General features: G+C 38.6%; 1 protein-coding gene across 3 annotated transcripts; it reads right to left on the reverse strand.

The window, feature by feature from the left end:
* Nucleotides 1-933: 933 nt before the first annotated feature.
* On the reverse strand, nucleotides 934-26,312 carry KDSR (3-ketodihydrosphingosine reductase). 3 transcript variants are annotated; one of them, XM_082046640.1, is made up of 10 exons: nucleotides 26,013-26,312; nucleotides 17,527-17,616; nucleotides 16,379-16,435; nucleotides 12,471-12,536; nucleotides 12,220-12,315; nucleotides 10,958-11,149; nucleotides 9,104-9,187; nucleotides 6,391-6,474; nucleotides 4,633-4,734; nucleotides 934-4,298 (listed from the first exon to the last, which is right to left on the reverse strand). In XM_082046640.1, exons 1-10 carry the CDS (start codon nucleotides 26,118-26,120, stop codon nucleotides 4,179-4,181), a joined length of 999 nt encoding a protein of 332 aa, XP_081902766.1. In that variant the 5' UTR covers nucleotides 26,121-26,312; the 3' UTR covers nucleotides 934-4,178. The 3 variants fall into 3 exon arrangements, with proteins under 3 accessions (XP_081902766.1, XP_081902767.1, XP_081902768.1); XM_082046641.1 differs by lacking the exon at nucleotides 17,527-17,616; XM_082046642.1 differs by lacking the exons at nucleotides 16,379-16,435; nucleotides 17,527-17,616.
* Between the last annotated feature and the right edge of the window lie 1,278 nt (nucleotides 26,313-27,590).

A 27,590-nucleotide genomic window follows, 5' to 3' on the forward strand; every position in this document is an offset into this window, starting at 1 on the left:
ACTTAATGAGGTTTCACCACCAGCTTTGACAGTCCAACACGCAGCTATCCTTCAGTGTGCTCGGGACTGGCTGTGTATACAGAAAACATCAACTCTCAGATAATTTAGCCTTGCAGCTGGAATCCAATTAGGAGAAGGAATGAAGAGCACTCTACTTCAGCCTGCTGCTTTTACTGAAAAGGAAAAAAATCAGCAGCTCCAGTTGCAACGTGGCTTTCTTCAATTTAAAAACTTCTAATTCTCCAACACTCCAAGATTAACATCTGCCCCTCGGCTTTAAAACACATTTTAGATAGCATATACTTTCCTCAATCCATCTTTGGTTTTGGCTCTCTGATAACAGAAGGTCTTTCTAAAAGATTGAACTTTTGCAATTTTGGATTGACTTTGAGAATAAGTATCTTAGGGCTCCTTCCCCCCTGCTATTATCTTGGCGCTAGCCATCCATTCAAGCCCTCCTACCACAGAGCTGAAATATAATACAGTAATTTTCTATACAGCTGCATGCTCAGTGGTGGTGCAGAAAGACAGCCACTGAAACCATTATTTCTATTGTTTTCCACTAGGAAGGATGCGCATCACTGGTCTCACCAGGGTTTACAAGCACTAGTTATACTGGCACAGCACCTCCTGCAATAAGGGCAGATTGGGTCAGTTTAATCCCACTTTCATTTTGGTTTGATGATGTTGGGTTTGCTGACAATATTCAGTTGAATTCTTTACTTCTTTCATCTGCTGGACGCCTCTGCCCTAAGCTACCACAACAGAGGGATATATTGCCCCCTCTGCTGTCCTACAAAATTCAGAGGATCCTGCTGAATGAATGAATCCCAGACTTAACAAAACAAAACACACACACACAACCACCACCACCACCATCCCAACAAAACACCAAGCCCTGCAAATAAATTGCTCTTCATCCTCTCAGAGAACTTAGTTACAAGCTTTGTTGATTCTCCATTTATTTTGAGAAATATAAAATATGAAAACTAGTTTACAGTTCTGGCACAAAAATGATGAAGCAATAAGCACAAAGTTTTTTTTACAAATAACACTATATATGTTTAGCATTTAAAAGTGCCTAGAGTTTTTCACAGCAAATAAAAGTTTATTTACCTATATATTTTTTCTTAGTAAAATATTAAATCTTTTTAAATTGCACATGAACACCTTGGTGAAGTAAACTATATGTAAAGTTACAATAGATCTGTATTTAAAGCGGACAGTCATTAGGAAGTATATGGAATGGAGAAGACTATCAAAGCCTACATGGAATCATAAGGATTGATCAAGAAAACAAGAGACAAGACATGGACTGATATGGCACAAGTGATTAAATTATTGACAATCTGACAAAATGTAATCAAGCCTATTTGAGGTTCTTCACAGATCTAATACAATGCTAAAACAATTCAACACAGAGGTTTTGTAACATTTAAACTGGCAAAACATTTTTTGGCTGCTAAATGTTTTCCATAAGTTTACAAGGCATCTCCTTCACTTAATATTGGACCTTAAAATAAGTACATTGGTAGATAATGTGCATTAAGAAAACAAAATTTACACCAAAGTTTGCTGTAGTTGACAACATACTATGATTTGACAATATATCAGTTAAAATTAACCGCATTAACTTGCAACAGCAGAAAGTAGAACATTTAAAAATATTATTCTTTACTTGTTCCTTCAAACAACTTGCCGCCTCCTAATTTCCAGAATTGCCAAGGGGTTCAACCTATAGTTTCACTGTCAATACAACCACTATGCAAAATCACATGTGAACTGAAGTCTCTACGAATCATGGCCAGAATTTTTCACCCAATATTTCTTATTCCTCCTTCATAGACACCTGAACTGAATTATATCAGTTACTATTTAGAGGACTCTCCAGTCAAAAAGAGTAATTAGTGACCAAAGATGTCCAACCTGAAATATTTCAAAGAGGCCCAGCTGCCATAGCGTCTTGTGTGTGCTCTGACCTTCTGGATTATGCTTCTTAAATGCAAACCCTTCAAAGTTCTAAGTTGAAGATCCAAAAATTCAAGTATTTAAAGTCTTACTGATTTTAAGTTCTGACCTTCAAGCTCACGTTGACATCAAGTCATCTACATAAGCATTTCTTTCAAACTACAGCACAAGTGATTTACCCACTTTGGGATCTTTTGCAGGCCGTCAAAGTAATATTTGATTCGCATCAAGAATTAACATAGATAATAGGGTCCAAATACCATTGTTATGTTGCTTTAAGAAACGCAGCAATATTGACAATGGATGTATGATAAAAGTTCCATTATGTCATCCACAGTCAGCAGCACAGGAAACACATATGCACACTACATTTCTTTGCACTGAAGCCCAGCTGTTTAAAAATGCAGGAATAAACTCTATTCTCAAAATTAATATTAGATTACAGGCATGCGCAACTTCACATATCTAAACAAAATCAGGAGGCAGGGCCTAAAACACAGGCTTTGTGAAGAAGTAAAAAATGCACCAACATTTTGCAATCTAATCAAAGTCTAACTATTTAAAGTGAAAGTGCCAATGTGACCCTCCCCCAAAAATATGTTTGTAAACCAAGTATTCAAGCAAGTTTAGCCTATGTGAACAAAATTTGAAAAGTGATCTACCGAACTCAGAGATGGCAAATAAATAGCCTCAATAAATTACACTGTAGAGATTTTCTAGTTAACCGCCTATTATTTTTCATCTCAGTTTAATTGAATAACTTCTTAAATAGATGTAGAAAATATTTTAACAAAATCAATTTTGCCTGTTTTGTTGTTAAACTCTACTCTCAAGGAAGTGAAAGTGTCCAGGTTTTACAAGTAGATTTAGATTCAGATTACGGACTGAAAATCAAAAATATGACATTGAAAACACAGCAGTGCTAACAAATACAAAATATGCAGCATTTGGAAAAAAAACAAAACACCCAGCTCACAAGGCACTTACTATAGTGGTCCATTAAATAAACAGTATATATAGTGCACCCTTAAAACATCGTTGTTATGCATCAAGCTTTTTCAGTGTTAAGACCACTGGATTCTGTGTATTCTACAGCAGCTATTGAGCATCCTTGTTTCGTATAATGTAAGTGAAGCAAATTAGAAGCGGGGCATAGAAGGAGAGTACTTTAAAGCACTTCTTGTCATGTGAAAGTTCTTGCGTGTAGTGATAAAATTAGGTGGAATCCCATTCTGACACACGCTGCTCCTCCCCCAACCCCCCTTGCCTAAAGCAGCTACATTCCTGCTACTGTAAGAACCTGGCATTTTAATTACAATTGACTCTATAATCAACTACTGGTTTGGCTCATCATTTGCAGCTTTGAAAAATAATGTTCATATCAGTAGCATTAAGCTACTTTCCAGAGCAAAAACTGGCAGACAAAGTATCTATAAAAATTGTACATTATTTCAATGGCTTAAAATGCTGAAAGTCAATCAACACACATGATACTGGTTTGACTTTATTGTTGTTGTTCACAACATACTTCGAGGGCCAGAAGAGCTACAGACCCAGTCACATCTCCTAGCATTTCTCTGTGGGAATGGGTTCTTCGTCTCCCTTTAGAAAGTATGCATATATTAAACCATACTTTTTAATTACTCCCAGACTGAGAAAGCTTGGATCATACAAATGTATCTGCCATCTTAAGGTTTTCCACAGTTGCATGTTGGACAGAATAAGGAAAGCCATCATTGACAGAAGGATCTGTAGACTGGCCAAAGTTAACATTCTAAATTAAATCTGTCCCAAAACGTTGGCAAAAAGTACCAACTTGTTCAGGGGACTTCATTCTACTTCAGCCCAGTCTGCCGTGGTACTTATTTTGTCCATAAGCACCAAAGTGAGAAAACTTAAGCATTTGTCCAGAATTACCACATCTAGTCCACTCCCAAACTCTGTTCTGCAGGTCACCTACAGGCTCCCTCAATTCTTTCCAACTCAAATAACCAAAAAAAAAAAAAAAATCTAATCCTCATTCACACTTTTGCATAGTTGGGCATCTTCTGGAGTTGTACTTCTGTTTTCTTTCATAGCTTTTAAGGGGACTCATCTGTCACATATGCGAGTACTTCCAGTCTAAATCCTTCAAGAGAAAAAAAGAGTCCCACTTGAGCAGCAAGCTGTCCAGGACTGTTAGACACTCGTCTTTCAATTCAAAGTAAAGATTACTCAGTTTTATCTGCACTTTCAGATTTTTCTCTTTGCATCATGCAGCGACGAACTATGCTGTCAAAACTTCCCAGGTAAAACAGGCCAACGATGCGAAAAATGCCCATGCAAACAACCTGGAAAGAGAGAGAGAATTTTTCAGTTTAAGATGCTGGATTGCAACATGTTATTTATTTGTGAAATAAAAAAGCTTCTAGGCAGGCATGTTGTAAATGTCAAGAAAAACTCATAAAAACCATAACAACTATGCAACAGCAGGTAGGAATCTCAGCATTCTTGCCAGCTTGATGTTTCAGCTTGAAAACACTACTCCAGTCCCTTAAACCCAAGTCTCTCCAGTATGAACAGCCATTTGATGGAGGAAAACAAAACAAAGGTTTGCATAATGTTCTACATTTTATAGTATTTTAAACTATAAAATTGCAACTACGGGGCCTTTCCAAATCTCACCTGCTGAAGCCCTTCAGTAATAGAAGTGACTGGTGACATTCCACTTGTCAATATTGACAGCATGTAACCATCTGATCCAACAGAGCTGTTAAAGTTCCCTTGCTGGATGGAAGGAAAACAGCAATTATGAAAAAGTAATTTACCCAGTTGTGACAAATCATGATGTCTTATTTCAACTGCTATTCTTGGTGAACATATTTGTTGTTAGTGACATCAATCAGCTATTTTTTATGTAAAAAAACCTAACACAATTAAGACTTTTAAAACTATTCAAAAATACTTTATGCTACACAGCAGCATTTCAAAAGGCATTCACTTAAAATGGACAAGGAAGGTAACTTCTCTTTAGAGAGAGGCATGCTAAATTACTGCAGATTTCTTTACAAGATAGAAAGGTTCTAAACGTCTTTTTGAAGCACTCTTATTGCTGGAGAAAATGCATGATGGTCTCCCTGTCTGTAAATGTATTTCAGAGACAAAATTACACCCTAACTCTGTCAGATCATCAATCACTACTGTAATTGTAGAATATAATACTGCTTTCCTTTTGTTAAAATCAGTTTGCTATCACATGAGATTTGGAATGAGGGTGTTATTTCAAATGCTAGGTAACAGGTCTTCCTCATCTGCATCAAGGATTTTTAACTTGCCTCCTCAAAACCACAAGACACAGCCTCTACGCCAGGGGTGTCAAGCTAATATTCACCATGGGCCACATCAGCTTCGCGGTTGCCTTCAAAGGGCCGAATGTAATTTTAGGACTAACTACTGCTACATCTACACATTCCTAAAATTGCATTGGGCCCTTTGAAGGCAACCGCGAGGCTGAAGTGGCCTCCAGTGAAAATAAGGTTGACACCTCTGCTCTACACAATTCAGCTGGCAGAAGAGGGTGGGACAGACACCAGGAAAAAGTTGTTTTCATTGGTTTGGTTGGTTGGTTTTTGACTGCTCATCAGAAAAACTGCAGATCTATAGCTCTGGCTTGGGCTTCTCCCATTTGTTTCCAGCAGACTTTATGCTGGAAAACACTTGCTAAAGCACTGCAGGTCTAAACTCATGGAAGGCAGAAGTGAAAGGAGGTGGTGGTGTTCCTGAATGAAAAATAATCACATATTTTAGGATTCAATCACTGTGCTTTATGAACATGAAATTTCATGTTTGCTTCCATTCTGAGGTACTTCATTAAGCATTCAAGCATTCCATAGCACAAAACATCAAAAATAATTCCTCAGAACGGCAATACACATTTAAGCACTAAGAGAAGCATTTAATGTACTTTAATCACTCATAAATCACATATTTAAGGCATTAAAAGCCAAAAAGGCTAGACTGCCTTCACTTATTGTAAAATTATTTTGTATGAACTCATTTTCAAGAAAAATAAGATAGTCCAACAAGCTTTTGAGGTTGACAAATGGTATTTGATTCATAAAAATTCAGTAGTTTACTGCTGTAAAGTCAGTTATAATCTGCCTTTGAGACATTGCATCATTCTGATTCATACGTTTGTTCTGTCTAATGTACAACTCCAGATACCTTTTAGCTCCAAGAGACTGTATAAAATCATTTGTGGGCACAACGGCAGAAAAATAATAAAGAAAATGCTTCCTGTTCAAACTAACCAGCAGAGAGGTCTATTTCATGTAAACTGCTTTTTCATTTTACTTAGTCATTGTCTTACAGTCTTAAACAAGTATTACATGCAATCCCAGTCTCTCCAACGAAGAACATACTTCAAAAAGATAATTTACTTACTATGGCATCTTTGACTATAACTCTGGCGACTTGTTCTGCTTGGCAAACAGATGAGGTTTCAGAAATTAGCTTTGTCTCTAAGGGCTTTAATAGAAAAACACTAATATAAGTTTAACTAACAACACACAGGAGAGAAAAATATGAAGGCCAAATTTTGGTTTGGGGTTTTTTGTCATGGATGACATCACTGTTACCAAGTGGTAACATATTATCACCTAAAACATCCACTTAAAGGTAAAAAGCACCTTCATAAATAATAGTCTAATTTACGAAAGGAAATGCCAACTTTTCCTGGAGTAGTTACTTTAATAGTTTATCACTAATAAAATATGTAGGTTTTTTTTTTAATTTCTCAAACTCCACACACTGGTATCCACCTAAATCTGTAACTGCATTTAATTTCTTTGTGTTTCAGAGCTTTTATGCCACTTTACCTTACTAGAAGAAAGTAATGATGACAGTTATTTTAGCAATCACAATGCCTTTCACAAAAAAAAGTCTGATCTATTACAAAAAAACCCAGCAAAAATACGCTTCCAAGTATTTAGAAGCACATTCGTCATTCATGTCCTTTTAACAAATAAAACAATGATGGAGCTAACTGCACAGCAAACTATTTAAATGTTCAGTATGTTAATATAGATGGTTCTGTTGATGGAGAAAAAACAGCACTACATTAGGGAGAAAACAGTACTTGGTCATAAGTCGACTACTTGTATTGGCTAATTCAGTTACATTTATTGACAAAATTTAATTGAAGCATTCAAGCCTAGGCAAATATTTGGACTAGCTTAAATTCTGAGATTAATATTTTTTAAAATCACTTTTAGGGAACAGCCGAGTAACTACAGGTTTCTCTCATTATCAATCCAAAGTACTACAGAAATTAAATTTCACAGAAACAGGCCTATTTACAAATATCCATAGAATTATGAATCCTGATTTCACTGACCAGGCTCACTGAAAACTTCCTTTTTTTCAAGTATGTGTATTTTAAGGGGAGGTGATGGAGAGGGATCACTGTCTTTGCCAGCAGAAATCCCACACAAACACCTTTTACATGCCTTCCTACAATGATAGAGGTTATGTTATCAGATCTCCATCTCATAACCCCTATATACTTTTGAGTTTACAGGCCAGTATCAACCAAATCTGAAAGAGATATAAGGATGTCAACAGTAATAAAAATAGTATAAGATCAGGAAAAAAAATTAACTGCTGTTCAGGAGCAACAGCTAAAGTTAATGAAGTTAAGAAAAAGGCAGGTAGAAATCAGCCATTAAATACTTGATATCTGGCTACTCAGGCACCCAAGACACAGTTGTCATTTATAAGGCAGTTACTAAAAGAAAAAAAAGTGTAATGATTAAACACAGGAAAGCTGTATCCTACTTCCTGACATTTTTTTACTATATTAAATTATTACAGAGAAAAACAGCACAGTCTTAAAGAGATTCAAGCTAGAAGGACAGATGTTCTAAACTGATATTAAATAAACGCAACAATAACAAATGAATATCTGATCTGTCAAAGCAATGCAATATTGCAGATTTAAGGTGCACTATCACAACAGGAGCAAGTCACCCAAAGACTTCATGTATGCTAAAACAAAGCGTTAGTCTTCACTTAAAAGACCACACCTTTTTGACAAATAGGATAAATCTCACTGAATCTCTTTTAAAGAGAAATTTTAGATGAACAGTGCACTGTACTGGTGACTATATTTCCCTGAAACAGGCTATTATGAAGAAAAGAAAAAAGTCCCAGAGAATATGAAAGCTATACAAGTATCTGCAGATGTCTAATTCTCACACTTTATATGGAAGTGTGGGAGTATATATTTAATACAGAATATCTATATCAAGATGTGATTAAGTCAGAATTGTGTTATACAATCCCTACTGACTCCTATGCAAAGGGTAATAGATAAAATGCAATTCAACCCAAATTTCCTATTATAAATGATGGGGCATCTTGAAAAGGCTGATCTCCTCAGATACCAGGTTTCCAGTTCACAGTATGCAAATGAAAAAAAGAGACAAATTTTTCTCTAGTTACCTGATACTTCAGTCTGAACAGAGAGCCTGAATGTGGTTTTTAGAATTATACTTCATATACAGGAACAAATGGCAAGCGGTGACTAAATTACGCTTCTGAAAAGTGATACTGTTATTTGTACTACAAACACAATGCAAGAGTTTTCTTCCTACTTTAATACTAGACAACTGCCACTACTGAATTGTATCATTACATATATTCATACAGCATTGTTAGTTTGCAGACTTCACTGAAGGAACTGAGGTTTATTTTGATCTGTCACATCTATCAGAACAGCTGCAAATAATTCAAGATGCAAAATCGGAATACTGGTTTTGGCTCGTTAAACTTTAATATCAAAACAGATAGTGGTTTTACAGTTTACCATTCCACAACAATATTTCCATTGTGTACAGAAAGACTTCACAGTGTTTCAGATAAAGGTAAGTAGTTTTCTCATTTGAAGCCAGAACAATAAAATACACAAAATTACCCTACAGACTATGTAACTCTGACTAGTTAAGATGATAAAATTGGAATGTCTAAAAGTACATCTCAAAAATCTTAATATGCATAGATTTCAAAAGTACTATGTAAATGAAAGAAATCTGAAATGTAATGCATACTACAAAGTGAAGCTTTAAAAACATTACAGTATTAATGAAGAACTGTTTACCTTTGTTTTACTTTCTTCTGCAAAGCCAGGTGTGTCAGTATCTGGAGGATAGGCCACCGTTACGTAGATATTATAAGGTTTTACCTGTATTTTAAACAATTAAGTGTTATCTTAATACTGACAACTTTCACACATCCCTCATAGCTTAATTTCTCTAGTAATGAAGAAATAAAGCAAACATGAATTTAAATTGCTTCTAGCATTTAGTCACCCTCGTACTCAGTTCTTACAAGACGCAGAGCTTTGTCAAACAAGAAAGCGAAACAGCAAAGATCTTAGAGACACCTGTGTTGTTTTAATAAAAATACCTAAGAACTTTGCATTTGATGTAAATTATTTGATGAATCTTACTGCTTTTTAAACTATTTGAAGGGATATGAAAGTACTTTAGCTCTATAATAATACCAATTTCAATTAAAAAAAAAAAAGTCTAAACCATTGCCAAACACCAGTACTAAGCATTCAGAAACACAAGGCCAAAAAGGCTTTCACTAATGCTTCTTTGTTGTTATGTCAACATTTTTTCATTGCTGGACAAATATGAGAGAAAAATAACAAAAATGTAAAACTCAAATTTGATATCTTTAAGAGGTATACTCATGTCACAAGGCTTTTCAACCCATGATATAAACTTGCAAGGGGTCAAAATCTAAGGAAACAATAAAATAAGTAGAAAACGTGAGGAAAAAACGGAAGGTCTTATGTCAAGAATTGCATTTAGTTACATTTGTATGTATGTGCCATAGAATTACTTCACTTACTGCACTACTATTCAAAAACCACTCCAATGCAAATCTGTACTCCAATACAAATAAAGAAGCTTTTAATTAAAATATTTAGAGGGCTAAGATAAAGTGTTGTAAAGTGCTAAGCACTTTTATTTGTATTATGAAATATTCTATATTGAAAACACTTACTGAAATACCACATCACAGGTCCCTAAACATCCTATTTTTAGTTTTGAATAACTCAGTCTTCACCAAAATACCTGCCACCAGTCTGAAGAAAGACCCTGCAGTCACATTGTTCTATCTGGCAGGCCAGAAATGACCAGAGGCAGTTTTACAACTCATTCTTATCCTGATCAAGGCATACAACTACATTGAAGAGAACAGGGTAACAACAGGGCCTATACAAGGGTCTAGAACCAAACACAGACACAAAATAGGTACAACATTCATAGCAGAATAATATGGGAAGTAATTTTCTAATCAGTTTTACCTGCCTTACTACAATGTACTTACCAACCTTGTTGCATTGAATAATGAAAACAGTGTTTGTTTTTTTGCCTTGACTTAAGCATAAGCTTAGATCATTACACTATAAAAAGCTTATATATACCAAAATTTAGAAGGTGAACCACTGTCAATATTTTTTTTTTGTGGACAATCCTCAGATTATAGCTTGCAAGTTTTACTGTTTCATAGGGTTCACAAACCACCTGCCACGGCCTCGCAAACAAGCTTGGAATCACTGGCCCGCCCCTCATGCATCTGTGGGATCATCAATATAATTCCGCACTTAGAGGCTTGAAAAACACTTTTACTCAAAATACTTAAAACCCAAGTCCTCTTAGTAAAAACGAAAGAAAAAAAATGTCTGCACATGTGGTCATCTTCAGTTCTAGGAACAGATTCAATCTATTCCCTCTTAGGCAACTGAAATCAGCTTAGTTTCTGCAATCCCATGCAGAGCAATATGATTGTAGTGTTGCCAAAAAAAGGGCCAACATAGCATACAGGTATCAGCAGTGCCGCACAAGACAAAGAGAAAACTATTGAAATGAAAATATGCTGTTCTGCTAGTTAGAAAAAATGTTTATAATCAAAATTGCCTAAATTATTGCACACATACCTCCATTTGCAGGGCTTCAGCCAACCCTCGAAGAGCAAACTTTGTTGGAGAATACGCTGTATAACCAAATAGGCCTAATTGCCCAGCCTGAGATGACACAAACACAATCCTTCCCATTCTTCGTTCCTTCATGGTAGTGATTACTGCTCGACTCGGGTAAACGCTACCCAGATAATTGACTGCCATTAATCTCTGTATAAATGATATTAATAAGGTATTTCAGCCACAGACTTTGAATCCTTCAGCTGTTTGGTGTTATTTATCAAAATTACATATTTTAGTCTGCTTTACCAATGAAGTTCACTAGATTTGTAGTTTTATCAGCTGGCAAAAGAAACAATTGTTTTCTATTCTACAGCTTCATAAACTGCTTAATAGCTAAAAAGTTCATTTCAAGCCAAAAGGAATCCATTCTATCTACAAGTCTTAATAGCATCCAAGATACTGATAATATTGTGAACCATATGGCCTTCAAGGAAAAAAAGAATATTTGCCAGAAAAACGTAACCTAAACAGTGTCCAGGAAGCAATCAATTTATGCGTCATGTATGAAAACATACTGAAATAAAAGTTTAAAGAGCTTTCCAAAACAGGAAACAGGAAAAATTCTATGCAGTTATGCATTTCAGAGCTTTTGAGTTTTGGCAGGATAAGAGGAAGTCCTTAATTTCACTCTCTGGAAGACCTAAACCCCAACTGAATGCCTTATACAAGCAATATAAGGGATGACTCAAATATATTACAGAATTATGCCTATTTAGTATTTTCATATTATTCAATGTTACCTGTATATGACGGGGGCCTGAGGACTGTGAGCATAAAGTTGCTTTTCTGCAAACAGTTTGTGCACCTCAGGGTTGAACACTGACAACAGCAAATTTTTTCTTAAACAGGTTAATATATATTTGTATATATATAATTTTCACCAGAAAACAAAACAAAACAAATGAGACTATGTGAAACTTAGTGCCTTTCACAGTGCATTTAACTATAAAAATACATGCCAAGCTCTTTTGCCATCTTGAGGACTCTCTGTATCCCAGAGGGCGAACTCACTGTTCTGAGCAATCAACAGAGTGATAGTTAGATGAAGAATTAGAGGCAATCCTTGCAAACCTAAACATACATTCTAATTTTGACAGCTACCACAAATCAAGTGTATAGGTATTCCTACAGTGTCTGCAAACACACTGGAATGCAATCTAATTGTCAGAACAGTTGAATAAGAAATCATCATAAAATACAAAAGTATGCTCACTTACTTCAAAAGAATTCACTTCAATTTCCTCAAATTTTCCTGTAACTGATGTTCCTGCACAGTTTACAAGCATGTCAACTGGTCCCAGCTTCTCCTGAGCCTGGAAGAGGGGACAGAGGTTAAGATGTTCTTTAGCGGGGAAAAAACCCACCACCTTCCTACAGCACAGTGTCATTATAAGTAACTATTTCCATTAGAAAGACATGATGTAGATAAGCTTCTTAGGATACATAGGTGAATCAGTTACTTCCTCACCTGTTTTAGAACATTCTCCACCTGTTCATAGTCTTTAGATACATCAACAGAAATACATAGTACAACCTAGAAAAGGAAAGTGAAAAAACATTTTTACAACACTGCAAGGCCAGTACCTGTTCATTCTGCACCTTTCAAAACGTAACAAAATCCAGTGTAATATCTTTTCCAGAAAAACAAGAAATCTGCTTCACAGGACAGTCTGCACTTCCCCCAAATGGGAGAAAGCAAACTCTGTCCCCTCAAGCTCCTCCCCCTCACACACAAACATTCTAGTATAATAAAGATTACATTAAGAATGAATAAACACTTCAGGATCTTCAGAGCAGCTACTCATGCAAAGTATAATTTTCTAATTTACTGTATCAAGACACACTATGACTCAGCTTACTTAAAGATTACTAAAAACTATTCTCACTAAGGCAGTCAAAATTCTACAGTGCTACATTTAACTTCCATCAGCACTAAACACAAGTTAAACCATTTGTATGGCTTAGGCTCATCTCTAAGAAAAAACTATTTTTTCTACATCATAGAAAGGCACAGTTGCAGAGTGTTCCTCTGAAACTGCATCAGCACTGAAAAAGAACATTTCAAAAATTTATGAAGTGTTAAAAACCTGATAACTTTAGTACTGGCAATGCACACCACCCACTTTTTTGATACCTTCTTTTTGAAGAATGGTAGTAAACTTAGTTGGATACTCTTTAATGGGGACATGTCAAGGATAAGATTAAAATAAAACTTCTATGAGAAACTGATTAGTTGCAGTAACGTTGCAAAAACTGAAGTAACTGAAGTTGCAAAAACTGAAGTAACATGTGTATATTTACTCCTTGTTTGGAAACCAGAGATTATGTGGTTTAATTTGAAGAAGACAGAAAGGTGGCTTTGGCCTGGGGGGTGGGCAGCAGGCAGTACAGGATGGCAAAAAGAAGATTACAGCAACACCTGAGTTTTGTTGCAGTTAAAAGTTAAGCCCTGTTTTTTTAAAGTTCCTGATTACCTTTGGCAAGATGATTTCAGAATCTACACTTGGAAGCACCTTCAGAACAACTTCTGCCCAAAGGAGGCACTGTGTTAGGGTTGCTACTTACAGATTCTAAGATTGCTACAAACTCCAGATTGGCCAGTTATTTACAAAGCATATCTGGTAATTCATCATCTTGAAAGGAGAAGCAATTTCGTATCACAATAAAAGGAGAAACTCTTGTATTCCTGTTCCAATTTCTATCCTTTCTGTTACTTTGGTCAATTCATTTAAACTCAGCTCAAGGTGAAATAAAAGTAATCACCAGTTGGTAACAAGTACCATCATGACCATTTCTCATAAGGCATGTGGACACACACACAAAAAAAGCTTACCACAGCGTAACTAACTGCTTTGGCAGCCAGTCATTTGTCAGTTCTGCCACTGGTCAGACTGCAACACTTCTTAGCTGCATAAACAGAACCTGCTTGCCATTCCTGTACAGCAGGTTGGCTATTCCTGCCTCCCAGCATTGTGTGTAGTTGGACATCAGCATAAACTTGTGGCACAAGTTATTATTGGTGGGTCTGCATGTAACTCCCCTTAGGATATTTATTACATTTTGAAAATATTTATCTTTTATATAAGTTTGAGAACAAAATAGCAGTTGAATGAAAACAACATTGATTTGTTACCTGGATGTCTCTGCAAGATCAGTGAGGAGGTTAAAAAAAAAAAATAATTGTTCTGTATTAAAATTGTAGCAGTTGCTTAATATATCAGATTGCATAGAGCAGTCATTCATACTGTGGACAACTACCATAGCTTTTACTGACATCTCTCACGTTATAAACTCACCCCTTTGCCTCCACTATCATACTTTCTTCTACTACAATATACTGGTTATCTTCACTCCAGAGCACACACAGATCCATGCCTAGGACACAGACTATGCTGCCAGAAGTCTAATATCCCCAGCCCTGTTCCTCATCTTTGTTCCAAATATTGCATGGTGTTGGGTCATTAATAAAGCTTTCACAACGAAAGATCAATTCAACTCCCAGTGAAGTAACTGGGAATATTCTGTATTACAAAAGGAGTTATAAAAAATATTGAAAAAAAAAAAAGTTTAGGGGCAAGGATTTTGTTCCATTGCACACCTATACCCTAAAGGCTGCACTGTCAGCGCTCTAAATAAAATGCATGCAAACATCTTTAAAAGAACATGAGCCAAGCTGGGCACTAAAATGTACGTAGATGCCAGATCCTGGTTGTCCACGTAACCTGGTTTCATGTCTGTATCCAAGAGCTGAATGGTGACAGCACAGGCTCACATAAGTAACTCTTCCAGTGGATCTTTGTTACATTTACTAGATGTTAAGCTGAGAGAAAGTCCCTGTGTAAGTGATCCATATCAGACATCTTTCTCTACACTCTCTCAGCAATCCTTTCATACAGCTTCTCTTGGTTCAGCTACCTTCCCAGCTTCTGATCTGCTGTTCCAGTGTGAGCTCTGCTCCAGTCTCCTTGCTTTTTCCAGTATATTCTTTGCATTTAGACCAGGCAGTGACGTTGCCTACAACCCAACAATAGCTACAGGAGAGCCAGCCTACCTATCACTCCCACTGCCTAAGCCTAACCTGGCTGCAAGTCTAAAGCTGCTTCTGCAAAAGCAGGCCTGTTCAGCCCACACTGGAGCTTGCTCAACCTCAAAGGTAAGTTCTGAGACTTCAACTGAAACTCTTTATGAACATGAATCAAGTAATATTAGTTTAAGAAGTCTACATCTATTCAAGCTTGGACAGATTTTAACAAGAACATCTTGACACAGTGTTTAAGAAGGGATTAACTGGAATGCTAAGCTTGGGAAACTACTAGAGCAGCTAAAAGAAAATAGTTATCGGGACTTTTTTTTTTTATGGTCAGAATACAGTTTCTCCTCACCTCAAATGGCTTAGTTTTTCAAATAAAGTTGCTCTGAGTAAGGCAGCATGCAGAGAAAAAAAAAATCAGCTTGAGCCATTTGACAAAAATGTAAAGAAGACAGAATCTTATCTGATAAATGGAGGTATTAAGAAAATTTTGTATCAGCTAGTACTAACACTATTGCCTCCAAATAGCTTTTTCCATTGCTTCTTTTCAACAGAATATCCAATTTATCAATTAAAATCCCCTTGCAGAGAAATAAAAATTGCTTGTAATTTGTAATTAAGGAAGCAACAAAAAAATTCTGGTACGCAAGAAAGGAGAATACAAGTATGTTAACAGTCTCAATATTGTTTCCCTTCTTCCTTTGATTGTTAGCACTGAAAAAAATTTTAGTATTTCATCTTGAAGCTGCATATTTTGAACATGGCAAGTTTACCTATTTTAAGTTAGTACCTCTGCAAGTTCTAAAACAGTGTCTTTATGTGTGCATCCACTATCTCTTCACCGAAGCAGCTTCAGTGCTTAGAACACACACTTAACTTGTGTATATGTTACAGTACTTTGCCAGGAAGAGGAACACAAGTAAGATGTAGTGAACGAAACCTGGAAACAAGTATCTAAATCTATTTCCAAGGCAATTACTGTATTTATGAATTGCAAAAAGCAAAAAATTAGAAAAAAAATTGTTCTTCCACTTGATCTTGAGGAATACAAATGCTTATTGAGTGACAGTAAATTGCAGCTATCCAAAAAAGCATACTGTACCTACAGCTGAAGACATCAATCTTTTTTTCTAAGAAAAGCAGGCTAATGCACTAGCTGGGCAACATCCCATGTAGCAGAGTTCAGAACATAGGATGTAAGCAGATTGGTATATTTTAATTGAAATTCCGAGTCCTTAGTCATTTTTGTCAAACAGCTTTGTTTTAAAGTCAGGGCTAAGGAACTATGGTGCAGTGACTATCTTAAACAAAACATACAACAGCCACACTGTGAGCAGTGATCTTACCTGCTTGTCATTAACAGAATACTTTTCTATTTCCTTCTTTGTCTGCAAAAGCTTGTTCTGAAATGGATACAAGAACAGCTATAGCATTGCAGTTCTGAGAGCAATATTTGTCTTCAGTGTTTCAATAAGGCTTAAACACATTACCTAAAACCCCCCAAAAAAAGATCCTCAGCTACTTACAACACTTTACAGGACTTACAAATATATGATGAAAACAGGAACTCCATAAAGCTATCAGAAGTTGCTTATCTGTTTTTCACTTCATTTTCTAAAGCCAGTAACAACTTCTAGAATAGATCTAAGGCTTTTCTTTCATACAACTACACAGAGCATCTAAGACTGTAGGTATTAATTTTTCTGCTGTATTTTGGTTCTATTTTATATTTCTGTAACATTACACTATTCTGAAGAACAACCAGTGTCACAAAATTATCATAAAAATGAAGCTAAAATTTGGTAAATTCAAATTGCCATGTTCCTTTCAATAAAAAAGTGTTAATTCTGGCTGCATTCAAAGTTATGCAAAACAAGTTCTCAAGTGTAAGTAAATTATCAAAGACAGCTGGGACTGAGGCCCCCCCCCCAAAAAGTGCCTTTATTTCCTGAACAAGCCATTATGAAAACAGTCTTTTCAACTAAATTTTGATTAGTTCAAAAAAACCCCAAAAACAAAAAAACAAACTACACTTTTTCGTCTGAAGGGGTCTTGATGAACAGTTTTTCATTAGTAAAAGCATGATAAAATGCTGATTATACACCAAAATATGCTGTGAATTTTAAGAATTCTCTTTAATCCCCCAGTTGTCACTTACTGTAGTTAAGACTACAACTACCACAGTTTTAAACACAGGGTTTTTCCTGCTTTTGTTCTCTGGCACAGATCTAGATAGTGAAATAATGAACGCCACTAACAGAAGAGATAACACTGGCAGAGTTTTAAGGCAAGCTAATCACAAATTGCATGTTGGGCTACACTCCTTAAAAAGGCAGCCACCTCTCCTATTCAAATTTGAGTAATTTGAAACACTTAGGATCCTTTTAAAATATATATGGAAGAAAGTATGAATAATTATCAATTTCAAAATTATTCCACACCCATACAGATTTTGTGAATGGAGTTTAGCCAGTAAAAATACATGTACACTTACCTCATCCCTTGCAATCAGTGTTATAAAAGCACCTTGCTTATAACATTCAATAGCAATACATTTTCCAATTCCACTGGAGCCTCCAGTTACCTAAAAGGTTATTTGAAAATGGCAGAGTAAGTCCACTATTTTCATCCCTTCTCCCATATGATAAGACAAATCAAATGAAAAATTTAAAAATATACCGAGATTAAAATATCACCCAATCAGGTGTGAATGCAGAAGATAAACTAAAGATAGTTTACGTATTGATTACGAATGAAAAATAAGATCTGGATAGATCGATGAGCATTTGTTTCTACCTCAGTTGTATTTTTTTCTCATTTCTCACATCAGGCACACTTAGACCCACTCCCACACAGGCTCTCACATGCTTTTGATTAAGTTCTGTATGTTATTTCTAAAAGCAGAAGTAGTTAAAAGTTTGAAATCACTATTAATCTCAGCCATAATAATACAATTACATACTGCCTCTCCATACCAAGTTGCAGCAGAAATTATTCATAAAATTAACAATTGTATATTATTCAATATATTCATTAACGACTTGGACGAGGGAATTGAGTGTACTATCAGCAAGTTTGCTGATGACACCAAGCTGGGAGGAGTGGCTGACACGCCAGAGGGCTGTGCTGCCATCCAGCGGGACCTGGACAGGCTGGAGAGTTGGGCGGGGAATAACCTAATGAAATTTAACAAGGGAAAGTGTAGAGTCCTGCATCTGGGCAGGAACAACCCCAGGTTCCAGTATAGGTTGGGAGATTACATATTAGAGAGCAGTGTAGGGGAAAGGGACCTGGGGGTCCTGGTGGACAACAGGATGACCATGAGCCAGCACTGTGCCCTTGTGGCCAGGAAGGCCAATGGCATCCTGGGGTGTATTAGAAGGGGGGTGGTTAGTAGATCGAGAGAGGTCCTCATTCCCCTCTACACCGCCCTGGTGAGACCACATCTGGAATATTGTGTCCAGTTCTGGGCCCCTCAGTTCAAGAAGGACAGGGAACTGCTGGAGAGGGTCCAGCGTAGGGCAACGAAGATGATTAAGGGAGTGGAGCACCTCCCTTATGAAGAAAGGCTGAGGGAGCTGGGTCTCTTTAGTTTGGAGAAGAGGAGACTAAGGGGGGACCTTATTAATGTTTATAAATATATAAAGGGTGAGTGCCATGGGGATGGAGCCAGGCTCTTCTCGGTGGCAAACAATGATAGGACAAGGGGTAATGGGATCAAGCTGGAACACAAGAGGTTCCACTTAAATTTGAGAAGAAACTTCTTCTCAGTAAGGGTGACAGAGCACTGGAACAGGCTGCCCAGGGAAGTTGTGGAGTCTCCTTCTCTGGAGACATTCAAAACCCGCCTGGACATGTTCCTGTGTGACCTCACCTAGGTGTTCCTGCTCCAGCAGGGGGATTGGACTAGATGATCTTTTGAGGTCCCTTCCAATCCCAAACATACTGGGATACTGTGATATTGCCTGCTGAAGGTATCATCACATAAATGGAAAATACATTATTATTAAAAAAAAAAATAATTCAACAGTTGGCCCACTGTAGAATACTTCTCAGTCTCCCAGTCTGGACCTTGAACAGTCTGTGCAAGTCCAGTTTTGTGGGGATGCCAGCACCTGAACTACCATTCTTCCTCTAAACTGTAACACTGAATAGGTGAACAGAAAATTAATAGTTGGCCTATAGACAAATGCAGGGTGGTGTCTACAGCCCTGCATCATATGTTGGCATACACTGCCAAATAATACTGACATGCAGGTTAAAGTTGCCTCAGCACCTCTCTTTCTACCCTCAATAAACCTACTTACGAACTCCATGTTGAACAAGATGTGGATGGCAATTCTGACATCTCTGACTGAAATAAAAGTGTCTGCCTGTCTGACACTGTCTTTAGACAACTTGTTCATTTAAGCCAAGTCTCAGCCTGCATGGGCTTTGGTCCTTAATCACCAGTAGCTTCCTTACATACCCAAATTATATGAATTTTCTTTTAACAGCATATTAAAGGGCTATAATTGAGAAAACACAGGAACAAAAATGCCTAGAAGCATTTATTGTAAAAAAAAAAAAAAATCTGTTGATGAAAACAGTTCTGAAATACAAATTTCATCATAATTGGAAAATATGATTCAGATTCCTCTGCAAATCAACATTTTTTGTTCTTTATCAAAACCTTTTAAAAGACTGCAGAGAGAGTAAGGAATCAACTCCATTTTAAGTATGAGAAAATGGAGGCATTGAGCTAATTAGTGAAACATCAAAGATCCCCAATCTAACTACACACGTTATCAAAAGCCTTGTTTTGTCTCCTCATCTGCCAATGCCTCAGAGTTGCATTTGCAGAGATTCATTATCCTTAAAATTGTTTCCACTGCTGGAGGCATTAAAGTCAGAAGAGTTATAAGTACATTCTCATGAGTCACTAAACTCTTATTTCATGAGTATTTTATCACCGCCTTTCAAAAATAGCTTAGTGTGAGTCAAATAATCCCAGCAAACAAAGTTTTACAATGTGGTCCATGGTTTCTGACTGGTTCATCTGCAGCCACAAATGGGTGAAGAATGGGTATAACATTCACAAAGACTAACTTCAGTTCTTTAGGCTTCCTCTATTACTAGAGATAGCTGCTTCAGATTACCTTCTAACAGACTCTCTCTGCAAGACTGGCTTCACACTACACTAACCTTTGAGGATAACTCCAAGATGCATGTCCTGTTCTGGAAATGTGAAACCTGGTCTGTAGTGTTCTGAACCAAGGATGACTGTTTTCAAAGTAAATGAAGGCCATGAGAGCATGAGTGTTAGTTCATGATTTGGGACTTCAACAGAACCCTAGAATTAATTTAGTGCTTCATGGTGGAAAGAAGTTAAGAATTTTAGTGTATTTCCAAAATAGCTTGCAAGATTTCAACACATGTCTGAAAAGCATTCAGTTTGATACATTAAGGCAGATCTCAGCTCCACAGCACTCAAGTTGCTTCTACAGATGTTCCACAGCAGCAGGTACACCAGCACATGGACTAATTGGTGTGCATGAAAGACTGCTCCAATTCTAATTTTTGGCATAACACTGAGACAGACATTTATTACCTGCACAAACTGCTGAGTATCATGAACAGGCCAAATACACCAGTGCTTGAGGAATTCTTTGAAGGTGAAGGTACTGGGACCAAGCCTCAGGCTTGTCAGACAACACTAACATTACTTTTAGAAAGGCAAGGTCTGAAGTCATGCAAGAAACAGAAAAAGTAAAAAATTCATTCACAGTCACACCTGAGAGCACTGTATAGGGCTCATGTCACGTGAGTGACAAAAGGCAATCTCAATTAGCTGGGAACTTTAGCATTTAGGTGGGAGGCTGTTTCTGGAATGTGGGAGATTGTTACTAATACACACATATTTTGGGAACCTTCACCATGAACGTAACCAGAACGTAGCAAGAAAAAAAAAAAACACCACAAACTTAACACCATTAAAAACTTTGTGCTAATGAAATTAGCCTAAGCAAATCAATGAAGTCTGTTAGGTAGGTAAGTAACTAATATTGATGCTCAGAATTAAAGGCAGAGCACGCATCTACTTCACTAAACAAGACATTATTACAGTTACTTACCCTTGTGGCCAATAGTTTTACAGTGCTACTGCATTTCATTCGTTTGAGACATTTGAATTGCCACTGATCCCATTATTAAATGTCACTGTAACCCAGCCTCAGACAAGGTAGCAAAACTTAAAATCTGGTCACAGCAACTCAAAGCAGACTAATTTCTTGACAGAAAGAGACAATTGAATCCTGGCAGTAATTCAGATGTTCAGAATGCAATACCGGCAGCCCTTCAGGAGTGTTATTTAGCTGTTTCTGTGTTTGAGAAGAACAGGCACCAAACCAGCTATTCCAAAAAAGGTCTGGCTCCAACTTCTCAAGCTATGATCTTTGATAACAGAGTTCAGCTTCTATGTATCATAGGGTTCATTTCTCCCTTGATAAATGCAAATTTTTGGGCAAGGTACAGAGAATTGCTGTGTTTCACTTTCAAAATGGAGATACTGGAAATTCAACTGATGAGACAGTCCAACTCCAAATCAACAGAACTGTCACCAGGGAATGATGAAAAACAAGACTTGATTGATACAGTATGTCTGGTGCTTACTAACTTTCACTTAGCACTGGATACAAGCTGGCTTCATGCTTTTAGACAATGCTCTGACAGAAGGTATTTCATTACAGTGAAACAGAACATCCCTGTAACCTACCCTTAAGTGGTTAGCATGCCTCACAAGACTCAAAACAACCTCTTGCTGAACCACTCAAATGCATCCAAACCACAGATCGTATCACTCCCAACATAAGAGCTACAATGCTGAGACAAAGATTGGCTGTCCTTAAAGTTGACTGCAGTTATCAAGTTGAGCTCTGCACAGAAGTGGTAGAACTACTTCTAGACCAGAGATGACCCTTACCCATGTGGATGTGGGCAAAAGGCCTTTTTCCAATCTGAATGTGAGATAGTCCCAAGCAGGGAACATCCTTACATTTCCTGACATTGTTAGTCCACAAACTGCATTCGTATCACTGAGATATCAGGGGTTTTTTTTGCAGAAATTTCAACTTGGTACTAGAGAGGTTAAGGCTGAAACAAGGAGGGGAAGGTTAGCATTGACATTTCAGCAACATCACTCATTAAATGCACAGAAGGCTGCTTTTTGCCCTAACAAGTTTTTGTTGCATTCTGTTCCATCAAGCAAAGCACCTTTGTAGAGCAATGGAAAGAAAGAGCAGAGAGGATGTGTGTAGGGCAGGTGTAAATCGCTGAAAAAGGGATGCAAATGAGCATGATGCACATGAAGCAGTGATGAAGGACTGCCTTATCCTATTATATTTTCCTGCCTACCATTGCAATCAGCTACCAAAATAGTAGCTTATTCTCACAGAATAGGTGATGTGTGCTAGCACATAGCTTGAGACCCAAGGAGAAAGTTAAAGCAAATGGTAAAATAAAAGATGCACAAAATAGTCTTCCAGATTGCAATACATGGAGAAGTTCAGCACAAGAAGTATCAGCTTTACAGAACAAAAAGAATTTTTACACCCTTTATTTGAGAATATTTTCCTAGTTTTGCTAGAAACAAGGCAAGTAGTATTAAACACCTAAAACCATTTTGTTTTAAATAAGCTAAACCTGATGCTTGAGCCATTTTATAGCAGTCATTTTTATTTAATGGTGCTCACCGGGGTCACCAAAATACACAGCAGATAAGAATGGGGGAAAAAAAACCCACAAGTTTAAACCATTAGTCATTTGGAGTTCTGTAGACTCTCACTCTGAGTAACAGTTCTATTCTTTCCTAATAGACTCCTCTGATCATGATTCCTCCAGAAAGCATGCCTCACCAAACACAGCAAGCACTTCCATCACGCCAATGACTCTGGGAGAGGACAGAAAGGAAAAAACAAACAAACAAACAACAAAACCAACAAAACCCACAAACTTTCTGCTTCAACCTTCTATCCCAAAAGGCAGCCAGAGTCAGTTACTTAGCCATAACTCAAACATCAATCAATCGTAACCATTAAGAGTGAAGAGAAATACTTTTTATGAAGGATTAAGACTGAAAAGAATACTGGCTTAAGTTGAAAATTCAGTGACTGGCATCTGAAGTTGCCAATGGCCTGCCTTCAGAAACATAACAGATATGTATTTCATGATACTTTTGACAAGCCCCCAGAAATAAAGAGTTTCTGGATAAGACTGATTTTTTCTGCTTCAGACAAACAATTTCTTCAAGTATATCTTGAATAATTATATTTACAGTGCAATGGTGATCACTTGCCCTCTTGAGAGGGCTTAACCAGCTATAAATGAAATTCCCAGTTCTTTACTCCTTTATTCTTTTATTCTTCATTTCAAAATTGAGTTTAACTGAGGCCTGGCAAATATTAGCAAATGTTAATCTACAGTCTTATCTGAATTATCATAACCTAAAAAGAATTTAAACATGCAAATGACTTTGATGACAATTTTGATGTGGGTTTTCTTGATTTTTTTTTTCAGTGAGAAGACTTCAAAGAGGTCCTTAAATATTTTCATGAAGTGTCTCGGTCATTTCAGTAGCAGATAATACTTAGTCCCAGTATACGATGTAGGAATTAACTCCACACACACAATGTGGAAAGCCTCCCTGAACAAAATTTTTTTATTTACAGTACCATCATCCAACATTTTTCCTTATGCACTACATTTGAAAATTTGGTATCCAAATGTACACCTGTCCAGAGTTACTAACAGCATCTACAAACCTAGGAGCTAGTGAACTCTGAAACAATCTCTCATTAGTTTGCATGAATACTTTAAAAGCATAACTAAAGTCAAAATAAAACAAATAGTTCTGCCAGTGGTGACACCAATGAAACTGTTTACCTGCATATTTTGATTTGTATCATCAAGTTAAACATACCCACAACATCTTCCTCCATCAATATATTTATATAGTTACTTCTGTAGCTAGACTTGTAGTTTTATAACACTTGCAGGAATATGGTTTTTGAGACTTCCGCTTGTATCAAGTTGAGCTTAAAGTGCTAATATAATTAGCTGCACTGGTTTTAGGGAAGTTTATCTAACAAGAATATTCCCATAACTTTCTATGTGAACTTTTAAAAATTAACCATTTTGATTAGAAGAACCAGCACAGCAGCTTTTAGAGTTTAATCATGGGGAAGGGGAAAGAAAAAAGAAAAAACTTGGGATAATCAAGATATATATAAAAAACAAACAGCAAAACTTTGGAATAAAATCCATTAAACTTTTAATTGTTTGTTGTTATATTTCTGCACAAAAGTTATGGAAAGTCTCGTTCAACTTTGTTATGGAAGAAGCCTTCGATACTGTGTAAAAGCAAGCATTACTTCTGTGGGTAGAGCCACAACCAAAGAACCTTAATGCAAGCTAGAACACACCTAACACAGTATATGATGCTGTAAAGCCAGTTACAGCATCCAAGCAACACCTATTGCATAAAGTGACCTGGGAATACTGTTGCAACTTGAACAGGTCTAAATTATTCTGGGGACAGCTCCATCCTCCAAAAAGGAGCTCCAAAAATAACAATTAAACCCCTCCAAAAAAACAACAAAAAAGGCATCATACAGAGCTAAAAAAAAAAAAAAAGGAAAAAACCCCACCAAAACAAAAAACCCCACCAAAATAAGAAAAAACCCCAAACTTAAGAGTAGCTGTAAATTCACTTGCACCTAAAAGGTCTAACTTCTAGATTACCCCTAATTCCCACCCTAATAAAAGCACCTGAATGTGCTACTCACTCCTTAAAAGCAAATGTAACCAAAGAGTAAACTACAGCTTCACTACACAGAGCATTGGTTAGGGATTTAAAGCTAAGTCAAGAGAGCTGATTATTGGACCCCAATTCTTTCAACTGCTTAACTAATTTGCTCTCAGGCATCTAAATTCACGGCTTTGTGATCCACCTGAAAGCACCTGGGTATTGTTTCCCTTCCCCTCACCAAGCCACACACCCATGTAACTTCTAGCGGTGTACTATTCATGAACTGTTTCAACCGTACTTTCTTCTGAAGATTTTTCTTCTAAAGACTTCCTTCTACGATCTCAGCTACAGACAAAATACTGCTTGTGGACATCGATATCTGTGTACCTTAAGACTAAAAGGTGCATGAGCATCACTTGACAACTTCCTTTGTATTAGTCTGCCCATTTCCTTGCCTCTTGGTTTTTAGACCATGGAAACCATAGATTTTGCCTTTTTTTGTGTGAGCACACACACCAGTTAAATACATTGGGAGGTGCTGAAAGAAAACAAAACTCAAGGCAAGCGGTAACTTAGAGAGTACAAAAGGAATGTCTCAAAAAGTCAACACGAACACCGAAGATGGTTTGTGTTTCTGGTGACTCAGAAGATCGCCTTAAGCCAACCGAAATAGAGAGCCGTTGTCAGAGTCATCAGCACAGGTCATTTCCTTATCGCTCGGACTTGCGGCTCCCTTGTTTTGGTAGCTTGGGGTGCCACAGCCAGCTGCCAACATTCCTTGTAAACCAGCGGGCACCCCTGACGCTGAGCGTCCCCAGCGCGGGCCTTTGCCAGCAGCTCCACTCCGGGTGCCGCTCAACACCAGCCCAGAGGGAGCCACTGCCAGAGCCGCCCCGCAGCCCGCCGCTCCCGTCATCGAGAGGCTTCCTCCGCTCGCCCCCCCCACCCCAGAGCGGGGCCTTCCCCGCGGGGGCCCCCACGGCCGCCGCACCCCCGGGTGCAGCCCGGTTGGCAACGGGACGCTCCCTCCCACCGCGGCGGGAGCGGCCTCCCTGCCCCCCAACGGACAAAACGGCCGAGAGCGGCCCGCGCGGAAGACCCCGCCGCCCCCGCGGGGAAGGCCGCTCCCTTCGGCGCGGGGGCAGCTCCTCCTCGCTCCGCGTGTACCCCCCCCCTCCTCGGGGCACCTCACTCACCACGACATGAGCGCCGGGCAACTTGAGGGGCTTGGGGCTGATGAGCGGTGACACCATATAGAGGAGGAGGACGAAGAACACGATGAAGGCGACCACCAGGAGCAGCATGGCTCGGGCCGCGCTCGCGGAAGGCTAGCGGCGAGCAGGGGGCGCAGGGCGTAGCCCGCCAGGCGGCAGCTGCTGCGGGGAGGGGGAACCGCCGAGCGCAGCCCCAGTGGAGGAGCCGCCCGCCTGCGCCGCGCCAGCCGGCGGGAGGGAGGGAACGAGAGACGACGCTGGTACGGGGCGAGCGAGGAGAGTCCGGCCGCCGCTCCGCGATCTGATTGGCTGGAGAAGGGAGCTCGGGCCTGCGCGTTCGGATTGGCCGGCGAGGGAGGGAGGGTGCCCGCGGATTGGCGGAGGGGCGGGACGGAGCTCGGAGATTGGAGCCCGAGGGTGTTTTCAGGGTCGTCGTTGGAGGCGAGGGCGGGCGGGGAATAGAAAACGTCTCTGGAGGAGGGGTCTTTGCGCGGGGGGCGGGGCTTGTGCGCCGTCACGTGGGGCGGCCGGCCGCTTCCCGCCGAAAGGGAGAGGGCGGGGCCGGGCCTGCGGCTCCGTGAGGTGAGGGGAGCAGGGGCGGGAACGCTGGGGGGAACGCTGCGGCAGCCGGTGCTGGGCGTGGAGGAAAAGCTGATCTGGAGCAGCTTCTTGACTGAAAAGCTTGAAAAGCTCAGCCCTCGGGACGGTAGCGGCTTGTAGGGAGAGGCCTGCTTGGGGGCGTCCCCTCCCCCTGGGCGAGGCCTGGCTGCTCAGTGTTGGCCCTGAGTGCGCCTTTCGTGGGGCGATAAACGCCAGTGTTTGGAGTGGAAGAAAAAAAACCCAAAAAACTACCTTGTTTAAGCACTTATCGTGGCTTCCTCCTGTGTTTCCAAAAATGTCTGGAATATTAAGCACCTGTTTGTACACAAACCTTTTAACGCATTGCCCGAGGTTACCGATTGGCGCGATTAAAATGGTGGGGATGGGAAACAGCTGGTGCCTGGTGAGGTGGAAAACACGTTTTATGAAAGATAATAACTGACTTTATCACAGGAAGGCTTTAAAGCCTATTTTAGGCCATTGCCTCCAGTAAGAACAGAAGTAGATTCTGTTTTCCGAGCTGTGGAGCTCCACTGATTTCTGCTGGCTGCAGTTAATGCTGCTCCCTTGTTTGAAAATCTAAATCCTTTTTTTTTTTTCTTCAGCATGCTGTTCCCTGCTGGGTGAAACTACAGGTTTTTCGTGTTATTTGTATGAAAAAAAGTTAAAAGAGTGCTTTCAGCTTCAATGCATAGTAGTAGAACAAAGACTAAAACAAACAACCCTTCCAGAGCAGTCCAAATAAAGTTATTCCATACACTGGACTTAGATATTTAGATATTTATTTACCATAAACGTCTGCATTTGGTATTTTTCTAATTTAAGGTATAACTATTTGTAACTGAAAAAAACTCTCAAATTACTTTTTCTCACTAGTTATTATGCAGTCATTGTCTTGTACAAAATAGTTAAGGAAACCCAAACAAACAAAAGAACAAAAAAACAAAACAAAAACCACCA

This window comes from Streptopelia decaocto (genome assembly GCF_964273445.1).
Source record: "Streptopelia decaocto genome assembly, chromosome: 2".
Taxonomy (NCBI): domain Eukaryota; kingdom Metazoa; phylum Chordata; class Aves; order Columbiformes; family Columbidae; genus Streptopelia; species Streptopelia decaocto.

What these genes read in the sequence shown, in the direction of transcription:
- KDSR (XM_082046640.1), bottom strand. Translation starts at nt 26,120, where the DNA reads ATGCTGCTCCTGGTGGTCGCCTTCATCGTGTTCTTCGTCCTCCTCCTC. An exon ending in ATTCTGTTAATGACAAGCAG is followed by an intron (nt 12,537 to 16,378) that starts GTAAGATCACTG and finishes TTCCTTTTCTAG; the next exon opens with GTTGTACTATGTATTTCTGT. An exon ending in TTACTGAAGGGCTTCAGCAG is followed by an intron (nt 4,299 to 4,632) that starts GTGAGATTTGGA and finishes CTCTCTTTCCAG; the next exon opens with GTTGTTTGCATGGGCATTTT.